The sequence below is a fragment of the Pteronotus mesoamericanus genome, unplaced genomic scaffold (assembly GCF_021234165.1).
Source record: "Pteronotus mesoamericanus isolate MK-2021 breed Mesoamerican mustached bat unplaced genomic scaffold, CSHL_Meso_final contig_2, whole genome shotgun sequence".
Lineage (NCBI taxonomy): Eukaryota > Metazoa > Chordata > Mammalia > Chiroptera > Mormoopidae > Pteronotus > Pteronotus mesoamericanus.
The window spans coordinates 20,859,660-20,882,064 of record NW_026555084.1 but is presented as its reverse complement, the minus strand read 5'-3'; the positions used below and the strand labels follow the sequence as shown (position 1 = coordinate 20,882,064).

At 47.4% G+C, this 22,405-nt stretch overlaps 1 protein-coding gene across 8 annotated transcripts in view; it reads right to left on the bottom strand.

Moving 5' to 3' along the window:
* FGF1 (fibroblast growth factor 1) overlaps positions 1–22,405 on the bottom strand; it is an 81,357-nt gene that overhangs the window by 4,788 nt on the left and 54,164 nt on the right. For 7 of the 8 annotated variants that reach the window (XM_054568252.1, XM_054568253.1, XM_054568257.1 and 4 more), the window contains 2 exons: positions 16,305–16,507; positions 2,859–2,962 (listed from right to left, as the gene is read on the bottom strand). In XM_054568252.1, coding sequence (XP_054424227.1) covers positions 2,859–2,962; positions 16,305–16,473 — 273 coding nt within the window. In that variant the 5' untranslated portion in view covers positions 16,474–16,507. Of the gene's footprint in view, positions 1–2,858; positions 2,963–16,304; positions 16,508–22,279; positions 22,301–22,405 lie in introns of those variants that run through there. The other variant, XM_054568260.1, reaches the window with a different exon arrangement.

Below are 22,405 nucleotides of genomic sequence, written 5' to 3'. Positions count from 1 at the left end.
TTCATATTTGTCAGGATTTTAGAATCTGCTTCATTATATTTGGATATAAACCAATTGGTGTGTTAAAATACTTATGCTGTATATTGACTTTGCTTCAATTCCAAGTCATGTGGTCTCTATATTATCACTTTACCCACAGTAGCGGTGAGTCCCTTTTGGGTGGTTTCCTGTTTTGTTGCTCAGTATTCTCCATTTGTGGGCATGTTTGTCTATTAGGCTGTAAGCCCCCCTGAGGGGAGAGATGGAGTCTTGTCAGCCTTCTGTCTAGCCCGGATGTAGAACCTTGCATATAATAGGTGCTCGCCAACAAGGTGGTGATTGTAAGTAATTTGACTATTGAGATCATGTAAAGCCCTCCGTAAAGTTATCTTTATTAGTAAGGAGCGCTGCAGCAGGCAGCCTGCTGCTGCTTATTCATTTGTAGTCTAGTGCAGCGACAGCTGGGTGAGACATTGGGTCATTTTAGAATGAGGCGAGTCACAGATGTACTATTTAATTGGGTGACTCTGATGCCCCTAAAGGAACTTATCCAGACATCAGTGTTTGAGGTTCCTTGTCAGGGGTCGGCAGCTTTGGACCTGTGGGGGTTGCCTGCTCATCCCATGATGCCCCTCAGTGGGCACGGGGCCTGTGTTTTGTGACAAAGCTGAGCAGGGCCACACCCCCCACCCGAGGTCTCTATTACACGACAGCAGCAGATACACGGAGAATGGCTGAGTCAGAGGCTGAGTCAACAGGCCAGATCGGAGGTGCTGCATCTGTCCCCCAACCGGGATTTGTCAGCCAGTCTTACGCATTTGGAGCAATGCCAAGGGCCTGGGGCATAACAGCTGATTCATGGCAGTTGTTTTCGTTATTTTCTGTTTTATATTTAGCACGCTTTCCCCCACCACATAGGTGACATATGCCCACTGTAGAAAATTTGGAAAATACAGGAAGGCATTTGCATATTATAAAATCATCCATTGACTACCCGTAGAGATAAATAAATTAATGTTTTGCTTTATAGCCTTTCAAACTTATTTTTAAAAATAAATATGTCCTTTCCACACACACATACAAATTTGTATCAGGATGGATTGATACCTAAAATCGGTTAAGAGTACAAGGCAGAGTTCTGAGATATGTTAGAACTTGTCTTTATCAATGGGGAAATATAAAAACTATAAGGCATAGTATATTAAGATCTCCCCCTGGAAATATCAGGAGAATTTCAGTGACAGCCAGGACTATGGCGGAAGAAGCAGGAGGGTTGTTTGGAGCCTAGGGAAAAATCGGGTTTGGGAGGTTCTCCCCCAGTATTTTTATACAAGTCAAAGAAGTTTATAACAAACATCAGAACCGACTTAAAGGAGGAAAAGCCATAAAACTGTATATTTAACCTAAGAAATAGTCAGGGCAAGGGATGTGTAAACTGATTATTTGTTTCATAGTTACCGTAATGGAGCGCCTCCCATGTGCCAGGCGCGCTGGGTGCGGGTTCTGCTCACTGTCTCTCTGACTGCTCTAAGCCTGTATGCAGGCCATTACCATGCATTACTCTCCTCATTTTAGACAAGGCTCAGAGTGGGGAGAAGTCACTTGCCAAAGTGGCAGAGGCATGAGATTGAGTTATGAGCCTGAGATTGAATGATTGATTGGTCAATTGATTGTATTACCAATTGGAAGACCTACCCTAAAAAAAAAAAAAAGAAAGTATACCGCCTATGTGGCAGTCACTGCCTGGCTCCAAACCCTTTAAAGCTATCCCACTTGATCCATTTCAGCAGGCAGCCTACCAGAAGCTACAGTACCTACAACTCTGATGACCTCATCTCCCGACCCCTCATACCCACAGGGGAAAAAAAAAACTGAACTGTGTTCACATCCCAAATTCTGGCTGAGATGACAGTGTCAAGAAAGGGTTTCCTGTGTCCACTGCCTCTTGACAATTTGATACAAGTTAAAGGGAGCCCAGGACCAAAATCCCCTCCTTGCTGCCTTTCCGTAATGGTACATCTTAATACAAGTGAAGAAAGGGGTTTGGCTTGGGCTATGAGTTATAGCTAAAATTTCATTGTTAGTTGTTAGGATACAGAGAAAGGATCATTCAAAACCTGGGGCCACTGGCTTCAGCTCTCTTTCTAGACGAATCTTTTACCAGAGGTATAGTAAGGGAAGAATCACATGACCTGTATTTATGTTCTTCTCCCACAAAGACCACCATATATGGAGTCAAAACTATACAAAGCATTAGCTATAGGAGGGATAGAGAAGAAATGTAGAGGATGTTAGCTTGTGAATGAATTCTTTGTGCTTCTGAGGGCAGGGACGTGGCTCATCCATATTTACATCCCTGGCAGTACCTGACTGTACTAAGACTGGGGAGGCATTTGATAAATGCTTGTGGAATTGAGTTATTAAACTTTTTATTTAGGAGAGCCTTCCAAAATGAAAGGGCTGTTTTCAAAGTTTTACATGTGACATGTCAGCTACTAGAATCTGGGCTCTGCAGTTCTTCTAAAAAGCATAAGGAATACCCCTATAACAACGTGGTGGGTATTCAAGAAACGTTTTTAGAATGAATGAAGTGGAACTAGGTATTCTGAAATGACTGACAGATGACTTACCAAAATTTCAATCAATGTCTCCTCTATGTCTATGTGATAATACGTTTTGAGTATTTTGAGAGAATACCGCAAGAAACTCTTTTTATGTTTGTGCCTAAAATAAGGTAGCGTAGAGGGTGGGAATCCTACTGGAAAAAATAACAAACAGAGACTAATTGTTGCTTTATAGTGTGTATCACTCAACGTAACAAGATTTCTGGAGACCACAAACCTTGGCCGAGTCTGGAAGCTTGTCAGCCTCATACTTACTGAGCCGTACAAAAGCCCATCGGAGTCCATGGCCAAGTACTGGCCGCTCCCGGTGCTCTTTATATACACCTCCCCCACGCTTTCCGCACTGAGCTGCAGCTGAACTGAAATAAAAATAACATGAGCAAAAGTAAATAAACACTCGGCCTTTGCCAGCAGGGCCCGGCGGCCAGGACAGTTAGCCACGGAAAATTCTGCTCATTCCTTTCGGAGCCCTCAAGGATGAGCCTTGGATGAATCAAAACAGAGAAATACAGTTCCTTTTTCTTTGCCCTCCAAAGAAAGCTGTCCCTTGGGAATTATGTTTTTCAGAGGAGGAGAGGTAAAGCAGGAGTGCCCACCCACTTTCCCCACCCCTACCCCACCTCCCCAGCCCCACCTCCCACTCCCCCACCTCCCCACCCCCCACCCCCCACACCATGGCATTGTGCCTCCCTCCTTTCTCTTTCTTGACACCTGGAGGGAAATAACCAGGGGCAGGAGCTGCGTGCACTTCCCTGGACTCCTGTCCAGTGATGCTGGGTGCTGTGGAGGGGGCGGCGGGGCAGCCTGCACGTGTTCTCCCTCCGTTATCACCTGCCTTGGGGGGTGTCTTTTCAGAGCCCGGGCCTTCTAGGTGAGGGGGCTTCTCGTGGACAGAGTGCATCAACCCCACCCTTTGTGGCAGTGCGGCTGGGTAGAGGCAGAGGGAAACCCTGGCTTCTGACTGGGAGAATGACATACTGACCTGGAGTTGCAAGAATAGAAAACTGTGGTTCTCGCCTGGGGGTGAGTTTGTTATTCAGGGGCGTTTGGCCATGTCTGGAGACTTTTTTTGGTTGTCCCACCTGGAGTTGGGTAGTGCTATTAGCATCTAGTAGGTAGAGGTCAGGGATGCTGCTGAACATCCTACGGTGCACAGGGCAGCCCTTCACAGTAGGGAATTGGTGAGCGCAAAGAGTCACTATTGTCGAGGCTGAGAAGCCTTGAGGTTGAGGACAAGGATGCAAAGTCACCCTCTCCCCATTCACACTGACTGATGTGTGCGCTGCTGGATATCAAATTGGAGTCCAATACCCATTCAGTAATTATTCATTTGTTCACTCTCCCCAGCGTGGCTCTAGAGGGAGGTGCTTTGTTCTTTTTTTCAATCATCACCCAAGGGTATGTCTATTCTTTTAAAGAGAGAGAGAGAAACATTGATGTGAGAGAGAAGCATCCATGGGTTGCTTCCCATACACACCCCGACTGGGAATTGAACCTGCAACCTAGGTATGTGCCCTGACTAGGGATTGAACCTGCAACCTTATGGTGTATGGGATGACGCTCCAACCAACTGAGCTACCCAGCCAGGGTGTGGAGGGGGTTATTTTGATGGTTTACATTTGGGAATCAAAATTAATTTTGGACTCTCCTGGACCATGTCTTTGGTCACTGGACTGTCACAACCACTGTTATGACTAGGAGTGGAATCGAGACTCAGTGGTTCCACAGAAGGCGAGTTGCCCTCTCTGAGGGTTGGCTTTGTCAGAAGTCAGGGGGCAGGGGGACTGGAAAGAACACCAAGCTTTGGTTGGCACATTTCAACCCCTCATTGCTTTTTCTTTATTTTTCTTTCTTATTTAATTTCTTTGCATAAGAATTATACCCCATGTTTCAAATTCGGAAACAATGTAAGAGGAGAGAATAAAGCGTCCCCCCACCCCTCCCAGCCTCCTATTTGCATTTAGTGGGGATAGAGCAGTAAACAGGGCGGATGAGACCCTTGTCGCCCTCCCAGGACACTTTCTCCAGGAGAGACAGAGACGAGCAAGTGATCCCCTCCTCGGGGTGTTTCAGATATATCCTTCTAGAAAAATTGTATACATATGTGAGCAAATACATATTTTCCCTCCTGCCATTTTTTACACAAGTGGTAAGTTACTATACACACAGGTCTGCACGTTGGTTTTTGTTTGTTTGTTTGTTGGGCTTAACAATCAATTGGAGATCTTTCCACTTCATTAGTGAAGAAGGTAGCCTCCCTCTTTTTTATCAGTTGAATTGTGTTCCATTATGTGGCTATACCACAATCATTTAACCACTTTCCTATGAATATGCCTGTATTTTCTTATTTCCCTCTATTTTCCTTATCTTCTGATTCATTCTAAGGGAGATACATAGTTATCCCCCTATTGAAGATGCAATTTCTTGTCCTTGGAAGTCTCTGCTACAGAGACTCAGGGCCTCCTCTACCTTCTCGTGGTGCACGGAGTGTACCTAATTCATAGGCAGGAGAAAGGAAGCCGCCCCATCTCCTTTCCCCCGGGCTCCCAACCCGGGTTAGCTGTGGGAGAACAGCCGAAGGGCCTCCACTGTGACCGGGGCCTCCCCGTTCCAGCCTCAGGTCACACCACTTGCTCACACAGTCACCACCTCACCCATCCAGCGCCTTCAACACACCGAGCACTTTGCCACCTCAGGACCTGCCCATGTGCTCAGCCCTGCGCCTGGCACCCTCTTCACTCCAGTACTCACAAAGCTGGTCCCCCTCCTCCTGCAGGCCCCAGCCTAACACCCCGCCTCAGAGAGGCCTTTCCCACCCAAGCACCCCATGGCAATCCATATCGTAGGTCCTTTCACCCTTCCCATCCCACCCCCACCCCCCTGTTCCTGCCTCGTTGGTCCCCATGTCATCATCTTTCTTGGCCCTTGTTTGTTGCTTTCATGGCACTTTATACAAAGTACAATTATTTCGTATCCCTTAGGGGTTTACTCACTTATTTCTGCCTCCCCAGGAGAATGCGCCCTGGGAGAAAGGGCAGGGATCTTGTCTGGCCTGTTCCCGATCGGGTCTCCAGCGCCTGACGCCATGTCCTGCCCTCTGGGAACAGCCCGTACATAATTACGGAATGCAAAATGTTTTGCTAATATTTGCAGAGATGACTCTGCTGGTCCATTCATCAGTAAGCTGTGAGCTCTCAATTATGTTTCCAACATCGCCTTGTGGAGTGAAGGTGGGACCAAGCTGAGAGCTCTAAGGGTCCCGGCTGGCTCGGCCACCAACCCTCTACATGGTGACCGTGGCACTTGAACCTCAAGGCCACAGTCTCCTATCAGTAAAATGAGAAGCATCTGGATTCAGTCTCTAAATTTTCCTTCAGCTCTAATAGCCTATGAAGCAAGCAAATACAGTTGATAACAATACAGTACACAGTAGAAGACTATTTGGCAATAAAAAGGAACAAAGGACTGGTGCACGCCACAACATGGATGAATTTTGAAAACATGCTAAGTGAAGTAAGCCAGTCACAAAGGACCACGTATTTCGTAACTCCATTTAAATGAAATGTCCAGAATAGGCAAACCCATAAAGACAGGAAATAGATTGGTGGACCCCAGGGACTGAGGAGGGGAAGGAGGTGGAGGTGGGAGGGGGGAGAAAGGAGAATTATGGTTAGAAGGTGTCGGGCTTTTGGGGGTTGATGAAAATGTTCTCAAATTGATTGTAAAGATGGTTGCCTATCAGAATATAAGAAAGAAAACACTGAATTGTTTATTTTAAATGGATGAATTGTATGGCATGTGAGTTTATCTCAATAAAGCATATTTAAAAATTCTCTGTGTTTTCATAAAACTTTCACATACATTTTTTAAAATCAGTTTCTCAGTGTAATCTTGTATGTCTAAGAGAGAGCAAAGGAGGGGGATAACCATTTATTGCCTCTACAGTGTGCCAGGCAGCGAGCATGCTAGGTCCTATCTTGGCGTAAATAGTGTAAAACTAGATTGTAGGCTCCATACCAAGCTGCGTGAGTTTAAATTCTGGCTTGGCTCTATGTGAGCTGTGTGATCACTGGGCAAGTTATTCACCTCTACTTCCTCATCTTTACTGGTAGTACCTGCTTCGTGGAGTTGTTGTGAGGATTAAATGAGGCAGCGCATGGCCGGTGCCCAGTACTAACTATCACTTCCTCTGTGCTTAGGCGACATCACAGCCCCTCACAGCGCCCCCGGGACTGGCGGCACCGGCTCTGTCCACCGGCGAGAAGGCTGAAGCTTGCCGAGAAGACCACGTACCCACTGTTGTCATCAAGGTAAGACCGTGACCAGAACCTGGGTTTAAGCATCCCAAGTATCCTGCTTTGTCCTCTCTTTCATAAAACACCTTGAGCTCCAGTTCTTGGAAACATTGGTCCAAATCAAGCCCTACTCACTCCTCCTCTTAGACGCTCTTGTGTTCAAGGCGAGACACGTGCAAGATGGCAGATGGTCACCCAGAATCCCTTTTGCAGCAGGGCACACAGAGTGATGTTAGTTCCCTGGGACGTTCTGCCTTCTACCATGCCCATGCTTGGGTGTTGGGTCAAACCCATTATAGATGCAACAGCAATCCCAAAAGGGCAAATCCTTTTAGGTCATCAAAGATGTTTCCTTAAAATAGATTTTATCTTTTAGGGCAGTTTTAGGTTCACAGCAAAACTGAGAGGAAGACACAGAGATTTCTCAAGTACCCCCCACCCCTAAAAGCACAGCCTCCCCCATTGTCAGCATTCCCCACCAGAGTGGTGCGTTTGTTATAACTGATGAACCCGCGTTCACACACCATTATCACCAAGGAAGGTTTATAAAGCTTTTTACTTCCTAGCTCATTTCTGTTCTGTGCCTTAAATGGCCCCCCTTCGCGTTGCTGTGGGGGTGAGCAGAGCTACTTTGCCGCCCGCGGAGCCCCGTTCGGCTGCGTGAGGCCTCGCGGGGCGCGAGCCAGCGCCACCGGCACAGGAGTCCGTTCTCGGCCCGCGCCCCAGCACCGGGGCTGTTACACCGGTGAGAGTTCGTCTCAAGAGTTTCCTCTGTAAATATTATTTCTCCAGGATGTCCAAGTTTCATAGCTCATTTTCACTGGATTTCTTTCTGGCGGAGTTTCCTAAACATATATCCTTCTGCGAGCTGGGCTGGCAGGAAGGACTGACACCCAGGCCGAGCTGCTCCTGTAACTGACGAGGTGTCCCGCTCCCTCGTGTGACTTCATCCCAGTTTCCCAAGCCTACATCCTCCTGCAGCTGCCAACGATGGGGAGAGTGGAAAGGGGAGAGCAGGAGCAAGGGGCCCAGACGGAGAGGGAGGAGCTGGCCACACAGCCGCGGCCCAGCCGGGCCCCTCCTTCTCGGAACCTGGGGCAAAGCCATTCAGTCAGCGCATGTTCCTGAACCCTCTGGTGTGTGCTGGGGGCTGAGCTCAGGGCCAGGCAAGGACCCTGCCCCCGGGGGCTCACACCCAGTCAGGGGCGCAGATGACCCCATGAATGCTAAAGCAGCACAACAGCAAAAAACCCACTTGTTTTTGAGCTAAAAGCAAACAAAAGTACAACAACTACAACCGAAGCACTTTCCCTTTCTGTGTGTATGTTGGGGGCAGGGGGAGAGAATACATATTTTCTTCCAAGGAGAAGCAGAAAATAATGTATAGTGAAAAGAGCAAATTCCAAAAGAATATATATAGTAGATCCTTAATGAAAATTGTATTAAAAACCCCACAAAACAATATGCGTTGCTCATGAATGTAAAGGGAGTAAAACAGAAAAATGGACTCTATCCAATTCATACAGCAGCTGCTCTGGTGGGGAAGAAAAGGAGGACTAAGACTGGGGAGGGGACTTGAGGGAACTTCCTCTTCATCCTAACTCTTCATTTCTTAAAAAACACAATTATGAGGCAAGGACAGCCCGCTGGCAGCCCTGGGTAACTCGGGGTGACTGGGCTGCTGGCATCAGTAGAATTCTCGCCCGTGCTTTTTGGGGGCTGGTTGACATAGAAGCCCAGCTCTTGGCAGTTGACGCCCCCTGTGGCGCTCATGGCCCGGCGCAGGCTTGACGCCAGGGGCCGCGTCGTTCTGAACGCAGGCGTCTGTACAGGTGAAACGTGTTTGGGGCAGGCAGGGAGCCAGGAAAGCCGGGGAGGCAGGACAGCGGCGAGGACCACTAAGGCCACACCTCTCTGTTCTGTTTCCTTCCTCCTCACCGTCCACCAGGGCAGCACCAGGCGGGGAGGAGGGCCGCCTCCTGTGCGTCGGGAAGCTCGGACCTGCTACCAGGGGGCAGGAAGGCCCGTGGCTCTGAAGCACCCCAAGCCTGAAGGGGGGAGTGCTTTTTGAAAAATGACAGAAGTCACTGGGTCCACAGGGCCCTTGTTGTTCCCCAGTTCTGAACTGGGGACAGCAGCTTTCAACTTAGCAGAAGAAATGGAAAGCAGTATTTTAAAAGGTGCTCTAGTGTTAGACAAAAATTTCTCAGAGGAATCAGATTCACAAAGCATTGTGCAAATGTGCTAGAAGGCTGGAAGTGTTTGCGTGGTGGGCTTGCGTGCTCCGTTACTGGGAACGTATTAGGGAAGGGGTCCCCAGCCTCCGGGCCATGGTCTGGGCCTGTGGGGAGGGGGCCTCACAGCAGGAGGTGAGCTTGAATGTACAGCGCGTGAATCGTCTCAAAACCACCCCTCCCACCTCGGTCCATGGGAGAACTGTCTTTCCCAAAACCGGTCCCCAGGGCCAAAAAGGCTGGGGACCGCTGCATTAGGATGTGCTGGTTTGGGAATGGCCTATTTGTCAACAATAAATTTAAAATACTGAAAGGTACAAGATTGCCGTGTGGGTTGTGCTCCTCCCTGTCCCCGGCTCATCCTTTGGACCCCTCCATGGCTCTTAGAGGAACCTCTGGAAAGGGGAGCTCGGAGCTTCTGAGTGGATACGCTGGCCCCCTAACTAGGTGTTCCACCTTTTTTTCTGAGCAACTGTCAGTATGTATCCCTGGTTTTCTCTTCTGCTCCTCGGAGCCTTCCATTGGCTCTTAGCAGTAGTTTATTTGCCGTAGGATACGTGATTCCTACTTTCCAGGGACAGAGAGGAAAGGTGTCCTGAGCCTGTCAGGGCGGCTGCCCCTCACATCCGAGTCCCAGCTCATCCTCACTCCCATCCTCCTGTCCCGCCCCAGGAATTTTTAAAAATATGATTACAACCGGTCATTTAGGGAGACAAATGTGCAGAGGGAAGTTTTGCCGCTGTAGCACCCGTGGCCCTTAAGCGTGCTTTCCACCTCTGCCCTCCAAAGAGAGGCCAAAAGAGATTACGTGCCCGGTTTATTCTGGGTCGAGACTTCCCGTCCTTCCCCGTGTTTACCCAGAGTGAGGCCAGCCTCATTCAGAGCTCTGTGAGGTTGCTTTATGTCAGTGGCGTTTATAATTAAAACGCGGCCACAAGCCGGCCTCCGTAAAACATTAGAGAAAGACGGTGAGGGAAGAAAATCGAGTTTATGGAAAAAAAATTCCAGTGGTTTGGAATACATATATATCTGAAAAAGACTTTTCTTAGAATGTGTAAAGGCGTCTGCTTCCCCTTTAGAGTCTGAAAAAGGTGCCTGGAAAATTTTGTTACAGTCCATGGACTGTGTGATTTTTTTTTAAAGTTTATCTAGAAAAATCCCATCTGTATAAACAGATAAGGGGTGCGTGGGGAAGAGGGGCGGGGGGCCTTCTGGCATCACATCCGACCAAGGTGAGGACACCCCACTGCAGGGAGCCTTCCTGCCTGCGGGTCCCCTCTGCTCTCAGCCTCTGGCAGGAGGGCCGCTTTGCCCACATTGGTCATTGAAAAGCTGTTCTGACTTTTGGCCCAAACTGGTGGGGAGCTGAGCACCTTTACCATTAGGCCCACGTCACAGCAGGCAGAGAGAGGAAGCTCGGGCTGCCTGGAAACCAGGGGGCGGGTGGGATTTCACTGAGGGGAAGGAGCCTGCCCTTTAGAAAGGGCTGCAAAGTAGCATTCTTTTGACCAGCCAACTCCCCCAGTGCCTTTAGGATGTGGTTTGATTTATAAATATTTGATTGGCACACACTTTGCTCAGAACATTTCCATCTGTGTGGCGAGTGGTGCCGGTAATTCTGCTCCGCACGCAGCCTCTTATGTGTTTGGGGAGGCCAGGGGTGCGGGATGCAGGAGGGGGCTGCAGGTGGGGGACTCGCGTGAGCTTATTTTTATTCTCCGGTTACTGTTCCTGTTATGAATCCCATCGAGGAATAAGCCATGGTCCCCATTGCCCGAGGGGAAGCTCCAGCAGAAGGAGCAGGATCCAACAGGGAGCTTTCCCTTGCCTCAGCGGAGACGTGAGGCAGGGCGGGGCTTGCCTGGTCCATGCCTGGGCGCAGGAGACCTCTATGCCCCGCCTGCGGGGGCGCCAAACCCAGGCAGCCCCAGGCACACGGAGATGAAGAGTCACCTTCAGTATGGTGAGCAAGCGTAGCAGCTATTTCACTTCATGGACTCCGGAGATCAGATGGCTAGTGGAGGAAGGCCAAGGACGCTTGGGATGATGATGACGATGATGAACACCATTTCTGAGCACTTACTGTGTGCTTGGTAGCGTGTTAAAGGCTTTTACAAACATCATCATACTTAAAAGTCCTACTTTCCTATGAGACAGGTACCCTTGTCATCCTTGTTTTCTTTTTTAATCTAAATTTGTTAATATAAGTATAGTTGGTATAATTATTATATTAGTTATATCATATTCAGGTGTACAGTAAAGCAATTCAACAGTTTCATACCTTACAATGTGATCGCCCCACTAATTCCAGTAATCACCTGTCCCTGTGTGAACTTATCACAGTATTATGATTACATTACCTTTCCCTTTGGCACCCATCCCCTGTCCCCCCTCTTCCTGTACCCATTTCTTGTTCTCTGTTTCAATGAGTCTGTTTTTTGTTTTGTTTTCTTTTGCTTTTGTTCCTTTGTTTTGTTTTGTTTTCTTAGGTTTTGCATATAAATGAAACCATACAGTATTTGCCTTTCCCCCTCTGACTTATTTCATTTAGCATGATGCTTTCTAGATCCGTCTATGTTGTCACAAATGGCAATATTTCAGTCCTTTTTATTGCTGCCTAATATTCTATTGGATATAGGTACCATATCTTTATTCACTCACCGATGGGCACCTAGATTGCCTCCATATCTTGGCTATGGTAAATAAGGCTGCAGTGGACATAGGGGTGCATATATCTTTTGAATTAGAGCTTTTTTCCCCCTTTGGATAAATATCCGGAAGTTGAATTGCTGGGCCATATGGTATATCTATTTTTAGTTTTTTGAGGAATCTCAATGCTGTTTCCATAGTGGCTGCACGAATTTGAGGTCCCACCGACAGTGCACAGGGGCTCGCTTTTCTCCACATCCTAATCAACGTGTGGTATCCGTTGACTTTTTGATAATAGCGACTCTGACAGGTGCGAGATGGCATCTCAGTGTGGGTTAAATGGGCCTTTTCCTGATGAGTAGTGATGCTGAGCATCTCTCCATGTGCCTGTTGGCTCTCTCTCTGTCCTCTTTGGAGAAATGTCTTTTCATGCCCTCCGCCCATTTTTGGGGGATCAGATTATTTTTTTGTTCTTGAGGTGTATGAGTCTCGTACATATTTTGGATATATACTCCTTATCAGATATATCATTGGTAAATATATTCTCCCATTCAGTGGGTTGTCTTTTGCTGATGGTTTTATCATCCTTGTTTTTAAAACAAGGAAACTGAGGCACATGGAGGTGAGGTAACTTCCCCACAGTGACTTGGAACCAGTAAGTGGTAATGGGACCTGCGCCCTTGTCCATCTGACCCCCACGACAGGTTGTGCAAATCCAGTGCATTTATTTTATCAGTTTGTGGGGCAAAACCACTGCTGTGGTGTGGATGTTGGGGGTGGTGGTGGGCTGTGGAGAGAGCTTTAGTCTTGGAAGCAGCAGCTGGGGATTCTGTGCTGAGCTTTCCCAGGGACTTGCCCTGTTCACTCAGCGTTCACAGAGTGATGATCATCTGTAACCTCACGGGGTTGTTGCTAGGCAGAAACATAACGGTCTAGTCAGAGCCTGGCTTATCCAGGTGCTCAGCTGGTATTTATTTACTATACTGATGAATTTGGATTTATCTGCCACCAATATAATTCATTCACTCATCAAAGTAATGTTTATCAGACATCATACCAACTGCTGGGCGTTGCGTTAGCCGCAAAAATTGCAGTGGAGGACTCTGAGTCCCCATCTGCAGGGAGGCCATGGCAAGAGAAAAACATTAAAGAATCACACAAACAAAGGTGGAATTCCAGCTCGAAGGAGAGCTGCCTGGTACACAAGGGGCGCTCCTCGAATGGCCGCCTCCCCTGCACCTGTCCCTCTTCCAGGATCCTCCCTGAGACGTCTCCATTTACCCGTCTCCCAAGGATAAGCCCCTGGGAGTCAATAGGAATCTTCTCACTACCGGCACCCTGGCCCCTTCTCACAGCCTGCAGCTCTTGCTCTCTCTGCCTTTGCCTGGCGTTTGCAATACGGCATTGGAACAAGTGCTCCCGGTCGGTGGTGCTGACTGCCTGCCACGGTAATGTGAGGAGCTGTAAAGGGGCAAAAACCAAAATATCGTCTCTACAGGCCAGAAAGTCCCATCAGTGGACACATCTTACTCAGGGCTGCATTACGAAGCCTGTGCACAAGCATCCGTTGCAGGTTTATGCCACTTCCAGACAGGCCTCCTGTTAGGTGCTTGGGAACTTATTATCCTGGAGGGACAAGACAAATTTTGAAAACTTCCCAATTTTGCCAAGGGGATAAAGATAAGCTGTGAAAGGAGGTTTTTTTTTTAAAAATTTATTTTTGCAGTTTAGAGCTGGCAGGCATACAGTTCTATCTTGAATGATTTATGTAGATGTCTTTAAATGTTTGATTGGCTTTTAGAAATAATTCCTCCTGAAGGAAGTCTAAGAGTGTGGCTTTCTACCTGATCATGCTCAAACTAGCGATCAAGGAATCTAAACCATCCCCTCACCAGACTGTGCTAATCAGTGAGTCAGGGTTCAGCCACTCCATGCCTGTCCAGGTTGATTGTTTCTGAATTATCCTTGAAATTGAGAGGCATTGTGGCAGTACCGCCGCTAAGCAGAAGAGGGCGACAGAACCACGTTCAGTGGATGCATTCAAGCCAAGGAGTCCTCTTGGCTGCAGGATCTCTTGCATTTTCAGCCTTGTCGAGTACACATGGCAGTGTCACGATTGCCATTCCACAGGCAGGGAAACTGAGTCTCAATATTTTCCACAAGGTAAGACAGCTGGGAACACTGGACACATCTACAGTTCCAGATCGGAGAGGATGATTGGAAAGGTCATGGGGCTGGGGCTTGAAGCTGCTTTTGCAGAGCACTTTATGCAAAATGGAGAGAGCGGTAACTGTCCTTTGTTGCTCCAGTTAGAAAGCGGCAACGCAGGAATATGAACTCAGGCTTCCTGACCCTTCCTCCGCGGCCCCTGACTCCAGAGGGCGTGCGGGCCATTCAGTTCTCCGGGCACTGACAGGCATAGGGGCGGACTTCTGCTCACTCACCCCACGTACTCTGATTTCTGTCCTCCTAGACCCTTGTTTTCAGTCCATCCTACAAGAAGTACGTAGGCCAACGCACCGACTCTGAATGTTGCCAGAGAGGCATTGAGTCAAAACCTGAAGTTAGACCCGCCCCCCTCCCCGCCTTCCTGGAAGGCAGTGGTATTGGAGAGAGAAACCTAGGGACGGTCCTAAGTATTATACTATACTCCCATATGCCAGGTTGAACATACATTAATCTTCGTGATGACAACAATGACAACGACAAGGTCAATAGCAATATTAACCAACATGTGCTTACTCTGGGCCAAGGGACTGTGCCAAGAATTTTCACTACATTATCTCACTTAATCCTCTCAAGAAACCTGTGAGGCAAGTAATATTATTATTTTATAAGTGAGAAGAGTGAGACCAGAAAGGTTAAGAAACTTGCCCAAGTTCACTTGGCAAATAATTAATCCAGGTTACTGGTACGCAGACCTCCTCACACAGCCCCCTAAGGCTACCTGCATTCCCAGGGTCCCTGACACCGCAGGTGAGGCGGCCGAATCCTCAGCACCATTCAGAAGTCCCAATATTACCTACCCAGAGTGCAGCCTGTATGCTGATGGTGGAATGACAGCAATCAAGACATGTGCCATGTGCACAGAAATTCCAGTGTTTGGAAATTGTAATTGTGACCTCTTGTAACCCCAGAATGCAAAGTTTCCAGAAAGAGCCAGCTGAACCCTGAGGAACACATCACCACGATCATCTTTCCCCTGAGAGTCTGAGGACCAGAGAGCATTCCCATTGGTTCAGAAAATTGATAAAACTTGTTAGAAATGTTTAGAACCTTGGAGAGATTAAAGCTTGCTCCCCGTGTTGAGTGGGTCAGATCACACAAATTGCGTGGCTTGCCTGGCACAACAGACTGCAATCTAAGTTGATTTATCTGCGGTAAACATTGCTTCTGTACAGCTGACAGGCTAAATAGAGTATTTTTTGCCTCACTCTGGTGCCTATTTTTCATCAGGTATCAGGTACTCAGAAGGTTCATTTGAAGACAAGCCATTGAAACAAGGCCCAATACATCTGACTCTGCAGCTGCAAGCCCCAGCCTCAGCCTTCCTGCGTGAGCCCGGACCAGAGGTGGAACCCACACGCTTGGCGCACTGGGACGACACTCTGACTGACTGAGTACCGGCCAGGGCCTCTGTCTCCTGGTTCCATCCCCACTTTCCTTCTCCCAGTCCTTGACATGCTTGGCCCTTTCGATCCACTTAGCAGGGACCAGACCTGGCTTTTGGCTTCTCTACAACATTTAATGCCTCAGGGCGACTCAGGGGATCCCCAATAACATGGCACTGGGGTCCAGACACCTAATGTCAACACACTCTCCACACCAGAAGCACTGAAGCAGAAGGAGGACACTATTATTCTTAGATAATCAAGAAGGTTCTTTTCTCCAAAGTTAGATAGAACCCTCCTGAGACCTGGGCTGACAGCAAAGCCTGGAAGAGACACTCAGCTTTTGGCTCAAATTGCCATGGCTCTCCAGTTCCTCTAAGGTCTGGGGAAGGACTTCACCCCTCCCAGTTACAATGACCACGTCAGCCTGATATGCAGAGCGAGAGCTGCGTAATTTATGATGTGTAAGACTGCAATCTGAACTAGGATTTCACAAATCAAGCCCAGTGGAAAGGTAACCCAGAGAGTCAGGACACCGGAACCCCAGCCCATGTCTTGGTGCGGGCTTTACCGCCTCTGCCCCTCATGGAGTAATCAGGACCCTGACCAGCCTCAGGCCAGACCGCTAGTTAGCAACAGAAATCTGAACAGGGAAGCGCTGGCCGCCACCTCTGATCTCAAAGCAGTTGTGTAAGTCAACTGAGAGTCCCCTTTCGGTCAGCGGTGGCCCTCGCAACTCTATTTTCCACACCCAGACCCTTCGCACATTTATATTGCCCCAGCTCCAAGAGTGCTACGCCTGAACAGGACCCTGGGGAAGAGGGCCCCAGTGTTTAGACAGCCTCCCGTCCCCCACCCTTCACTAAGGAAGACACCAGAAAGGCGAGGGGCCCCAAGGAGATGGGTGCTTACTGTGCTGGTCGCTCTTGTCCCTTGTCCCATCCACTGTGCCATCTGGAAGGATCCTCAGGAAGTGGCCCCCATTGCTGCAGTAGAGAAGTTTGGGTTTCTTATAATTCTCCAGAGGCAGATTAAACTTCTCAGTCAGGGCTGTGAACGTCGTGACTTCCCCTTCAGCCATGGCTCAGCAGCTGCTGGTTAGGGTCTTTTCACGGCTGAAAGAAATCAAACAAACCTGTAGAATGTTCTCCCAGCAAAGGTGCAAGGGACACTTTCGGGAAGGGAACGAGAGCCTCGGGGTGCAGGGCTCTGGTCGGCTGGGGACCACCGACTGGCCAGGTGATGCCCACAGTGTGGGGCCCGTGCGGTGGCCAGTGGTTAAGGAAGGATGGCCCCGGCATGGGAGGGATTGTCGGGGCATTGCTCACTTCCCAATTGGACACAGCTGCGGATCAAGCTGTGCGGTTTTTAGAACTTTAAATTTAATCATTTGGCCAAGGGAAAAAAATAATGTGTTGGTCCCTCCTTCTGATCCACACACATCCTCAAATTAAATACCGAAATTGCCCTAAAATAACACCCGGGGTCAGGCTGAAACCCACAAAAGCCGAGAGGCCGGCGCTGAGGTTTGCCCTCCCCCCTCCCACTGCTTGGACTGGGCGCCGCCAGGCCCAGGTGCAGAGGTAGCACAGGGGGCCCGGGCGCTTGGGGACTGGCGGACACGCACGGGGCCTCTCTGGCCTCCCACGGTAGAGGCGGCCGAGGGCTCGTGTGGAAAGGAAAATTCTGGGTTTGCTGTAGGAATGGAACTGGAACTAGGAAACAGCACGTGGGGGCGTTACTTGGGGGTTTAAAGGGCAGACACTGTACTAAGGGAAACTTTCGGAGACGTCCTTATGAAGGGTAGGCCGGTATCGCCTGCTTCCACAGCTCACCACACATCGCACGTCACACAGAGGGCGGTCCCTTGTACCGGGGCCATCTTCAGCCTAATTGTTGTCTAATGAGGCATACTTATTATGACTCAGAAACTACCATATTGCATATTATAATGCTCTAATGCTGTATATACCCCCTATATACAAATGGATAATGTACTAGTACAGAAATGTATCAATTATACCTCCAAGGATTAAAAAGCATCTATTGTTTCCACCACTTAGGAGAATGACATGCTGGGTTAACTACAACAAGACAGAGGCAAAGAGACCAGGACAGCAGCATGGGACCTTTGTAAGCGTGAGTAGATGCTGATTGTCACTTGGTTATTGATTGGGCTTATAATAATAATGATCATCATCATTAACATATTCTGGGCTACAAGTTAGTTCATGTAATCTTCACGGTAACCCTTTGAGACAGACATTAATGTTATCCCCATTTTTTTTTTTTTTTTAATAAAATGAAGCCGAAACTTAGAGATGTGCAGTGGCGTGTCCAAGGTCAACAGCCAGTAAGTGGTGGAGATGAGCCTCAAGATAGGTCTCTTGAAACAAAGCCCTAATGTGCCCTTAATCACCGGGAAAAAAAGTTCGGCGACCTCACTGATACTGCAGTGTTATAGTAGTTCCCCCGACCCCGTCCACGGTCTCCCTTCCAGTGGTTTCACTTATCTGCAGTCAACTGTGGTCTGAAAATATTAAATGAAAAATCCCAGAAATAAACAATTCCTAAGTTTTAAATTGTGCAGCGCTCTGCGTAGCTTGATGAAATCGCTCTGTGTCCTGCTCCGTCCTGCCTGGGATACGAAGCTCCCTTTTCCAGCGTATACACACTGTATTCACCTGTTTGGCACTTAGCAGCCATCTCGGCTATCAGGTTGTCACGGTGTCATAGTGCTTGTGTTCAAGGAACCCTTATTTTACTTCATAAGGGCCCCAAAGCCATTCACCTAACTTTTATTACAGTATATTGTTATAATTGTTCTATTTTATTGTCATTGTTGTTAGTCTTCTACTGCGCCTCATTTATAAATTAGACTTTATCATAGGTATGTATATATAGGAAAATGTAATATATAGGTTTTGGTACTATCTGTGGTTTCAACCACAAATTAAGTTATTTATTTGCGACCCAGACATCGGTCATTCCCCCCACCCACAGTGAGGGCTCTGGCCGCCGTGCGAGCCCTGCGGTGGGACCCCGGAATCTCCTCATCCCCGGGAGAACGCACGCCGCTAGCCCTGTGAATGCTGTGGGAGGCCAGCCAGCCTCCTGGGTCCTCCACACTCACCGTCCACCTGTCTGTCCCTGGGACAGCCTCACGGAGCTGCTCATAGAAATTAATTCTGCTATAAATGAAGGCGACCGTTTGGATAACTTGTCCTGGTGAGTTTGGAATTAGGATTTGTGTTGGACGCCTCCATTTGTTGCCTCCGCCCCAGGCGTGTCCATGTGTGTGATACATCCCTCCCCATCGGCAGCCGCATGGGACCGTCATGCTATCCCCAGTTTCAGTTGTTGTTTGAGGTCCCTCCGAGGACCTCTGAAGAGAACTCTGCATGTACTCTATAAACTATATTTAAAGTCAGACCACGCCAAATATCCTCTTTACATATAGCAAAACTCTGTCCAGCTCTTTTCACACAGCACAGAAACAGGTGGAAAATTGTGTTTCCATCTATTCCACAGGGAAGACGGCAGAGTTTCCCTTGCTCAGCACAGTGCCTCCTCTTCCCAAACCCTCAGTCTCTTCCAAACCCGCCTCTTTCTCCCAGAAGCCGCTAAGTCTCTGTGTCGACCTCTCTGTGTCCACCTCCCTCCCTCCCTCTCTCTCGCATTTTGTCTCTCCACTCAGCCCTTTTCCCACCCAGCCTCTCAATCTCCCTCCCACCCCACTTGCTTCCAGATCCCTTCTGAAGTGGAGCAATTCCGTTCTTCCAAACATGGTTCTTTTCACCCATCACCTTTCCAATAACATACAACATCCAATAACATTGCAAGATCCACCTTCCTTAAAATACAACTAAAAGATAATCAATGTTTTTTTAATCAATTTTTTCCAAGCACTATGTCCTTAATTCAGTGCAGAAAATAATAATTATTTACTAGTGGTTGCCATTTAACTGTACAAATAGCCATTTATATTGTCAGTCTTTGGTGGGCAGAATTTTGTTTCTTGCTGTCCCTGGGCTTTCTCCAGAGGAAGTCCCTGTGCCCCCAATTGTGCATGTTAGGGACGGCCTCCCTTCTGGATCCAGCGTCCGTGGAAAGTCTCCATTAAGATGTTCTCTAGGTGTCTGGTATTAACTTGGTTCTATCTACCTGCCTTCCTGCTCCCATCCATTGGGATGAAGGGAGACTGATGCCCAAGAAGGCTGACTGAGGTTGGACACACCCGCTCTGGCTAGGGGTTGTCCTAATGCTCCCATTCCTGGACTTTGTCCCTGCGGGGCTCTCCCCAGCAAAACCACCTCTGCCAGCAGCCCCCTGCAGTTACACAAGGCCACGACTCTGCTTGCTGCCTGCTCCCCCCCAGTAAGACGGTCAGGAATGGGGTGTTGGGGTGACTTCAGGTTGTTCCCATCACCCTTCGGTGCAGCTCCATACATGGAAACCTGAAGGGGACAAATCAACTCCTAAAAATAAGCCTTGAGTCAATGTGAAATTGACAGACTCTGGAAGCAGCATTTATGCATCAGGTGAAACTTTAAAAAATGAAATCCCTTTTGTTGCTGAAGGAAAAGCCAGAGGCACAAAAAGCCATTATTATTATTATTATTATTATTATTATTATTATTATTGCTTTATTACACAATTCCTTGCCAATCCAGTATTTATTAGAGGATGGGAATAAAGGAAGTCTATGATGTGATAAAACTATTAGACAGCAGTTTCAGCAGGCCCTTGGATATTTACACAAATTGCTCTAAAAAATGAATCCATTAACTACACGAAATCAGACATTAAGCATTAATGGAAATGTATAAACTGTGCTTCTTGTTATTATCTTTTTGTTGGCTCTCAGGGGAGGGGGCTATCTCGCTCTCTCTCTCTCTCTCTCTCTCTCTCTCTCTCTCCCTCCTCCTCCATGTGTGTGTTTTGGGAGATGGAAGAGATAAAGCCCAGGGGCCTTTATGTCATCGCTGAGTGCTAAGCTCAGCCCTTGGAAACCTGGGACACTGGTGAGGTTTTGGGAAAACCTGAAGACTCTCTCACCTTATTAGTGACACCAAAGTGAGGAGAACACCAAGCCTTTTGGAACATCTGTGGTAAGGCCGACATGCTGTGTCAGCTGCAGCTTCTGGACGAGAACGCGAACCCTGGCACACGGACAGGTTGTCAAGCATACACTCTCGTCCAGGAGCACAATAGTCACTGTTCAGTGTGGTACAGTGAGCCACGCTGTGCAGCCCCTTGTACACACCAACTGGCTCTGGCATCCTGTGTGGGCCACTCAACCCGTTCACCACCCTGCCTGCCTCAGGGTTGTCTGAAGGGTTAAGGGGGCTCACGAGTCATCACAGCGCTTGGAAAGAGTGAAAATATGACTTGACCTGGAGGAGACAGGAGCACCTGGTTATGCTGAACTAGTCAAAACCTGATGAGGTCTAGGTCATCTGTGACTGAGGCTTAATTTAAAATAATTTTTCAGTTAGTATGAAACTAGAATTTTTTATTTTCTTTCACATTTGGTAGAAATTAGCTAAGCTTCTCCCCCACCCCTATCATTCAAGCTGCCAAGATAGCAGAGAAATGAAGGAGACAAAGGTCACCGTTTCAGGCTAGGTTCTCAGCTCATCCACTGTTATGAAGTGTCATTTGTGAAGCCTGTTATATAGAGGGGAAATTGGTGCTCATTTTGGCCCTGGTGACATAGCTAGAAGGGAAGAGTTATGGTTCTAAGAATCAAGTGAGTGTTAATTTTTTATTTTGCTTTTAACCTCTATCACTGATTACACAATGCAGAATATCCATAGAGGGAGATATTTTGCAAAGTGTATAAAGCCACTGAAGGTAGACATGTAAGTGTCTGTTAAGGTGATAATTGGATGTGTCCTCAAATCCAGCATAGATAAAACAGGCTTTAACTTTGGCTCCAAATATGCTTTAAGCCCTTGCCTCCTGTCTCTATTAATGGTATCACCTCAAAGCTTAACTATTCCTTACTGATGTTAATTAACCTAGGTCTTTCTAAGTCAAGATGCATGTTAAATATTAAGGGTAACTATGAAAACATACAGAACACATTAATTCCAACCAGCAACTGGTAAAAATGAGGGAAATGAGACAAAATAAATAAAACTGTACTACCCAAAAGAATGCAGAAAAAGAAATAAGTAGAAAATTTTTTAAAATTGTTCAAAATTAGTTGGTAGAAATAGATCCAAATATATTTATAGTTACAATAAATGTAAATGGGCTACATTTATTAGCTACTGGGTTTTTAAAAAAATTCACCTATACCCTGAGTACAAAGGACATATTTAAAACACAAGGACACAGAAGTTAAAAGCAAAAGGATGAAATATAGATACCAATTGTTAACAAAAAAATTAGAAGTTGATATGACTATTTAATATATAAAGTAGGTCTAAAGCAAAAAGAATGATCAAGGATAAAAGAGATCACTGCATAGTGATAAATGAAACAATGAACAGATATAAAAAGTCTAAACTTGTGTAAATATGGCATAGCCTTAAAATATATAAAACAAAAATTGACAAATCCACAGTGATAGTGAGAGATTTCAATACATTCCTGTCCTAAATGATAGAGCAAACAGACAAAACTGTAATAAGGAAATAGAAGATCGAAATCCACAATGAACAAACTTAATGAATGAGCATTGAAGAACCCTGCACCCAACTATTAACGAACCCCGTTCTTCTCAAGGCTATCTGGAGCATTTTCAAAAAAGTGATCATGCATCAATTCAAAAAGCAAGACAACACAAATAGAAGAATCCATTTTCTTCAGACTACTCTTTGGTAGCGTAGAAACCACTCCCACACATCCCGCTGGCGACAAAACCCTTTCAGCTGTACCTTTTTAATATCTCCAAAAACAATCTTCTTCATTCCCACCGGGGTTGCTTTGGTGCAGACTCAACACCTTCCCTCCCTGGGCGGCTGAGGCCGGCAGGGCGGTCTCTCTTCTCCAGTGCGGCTCCC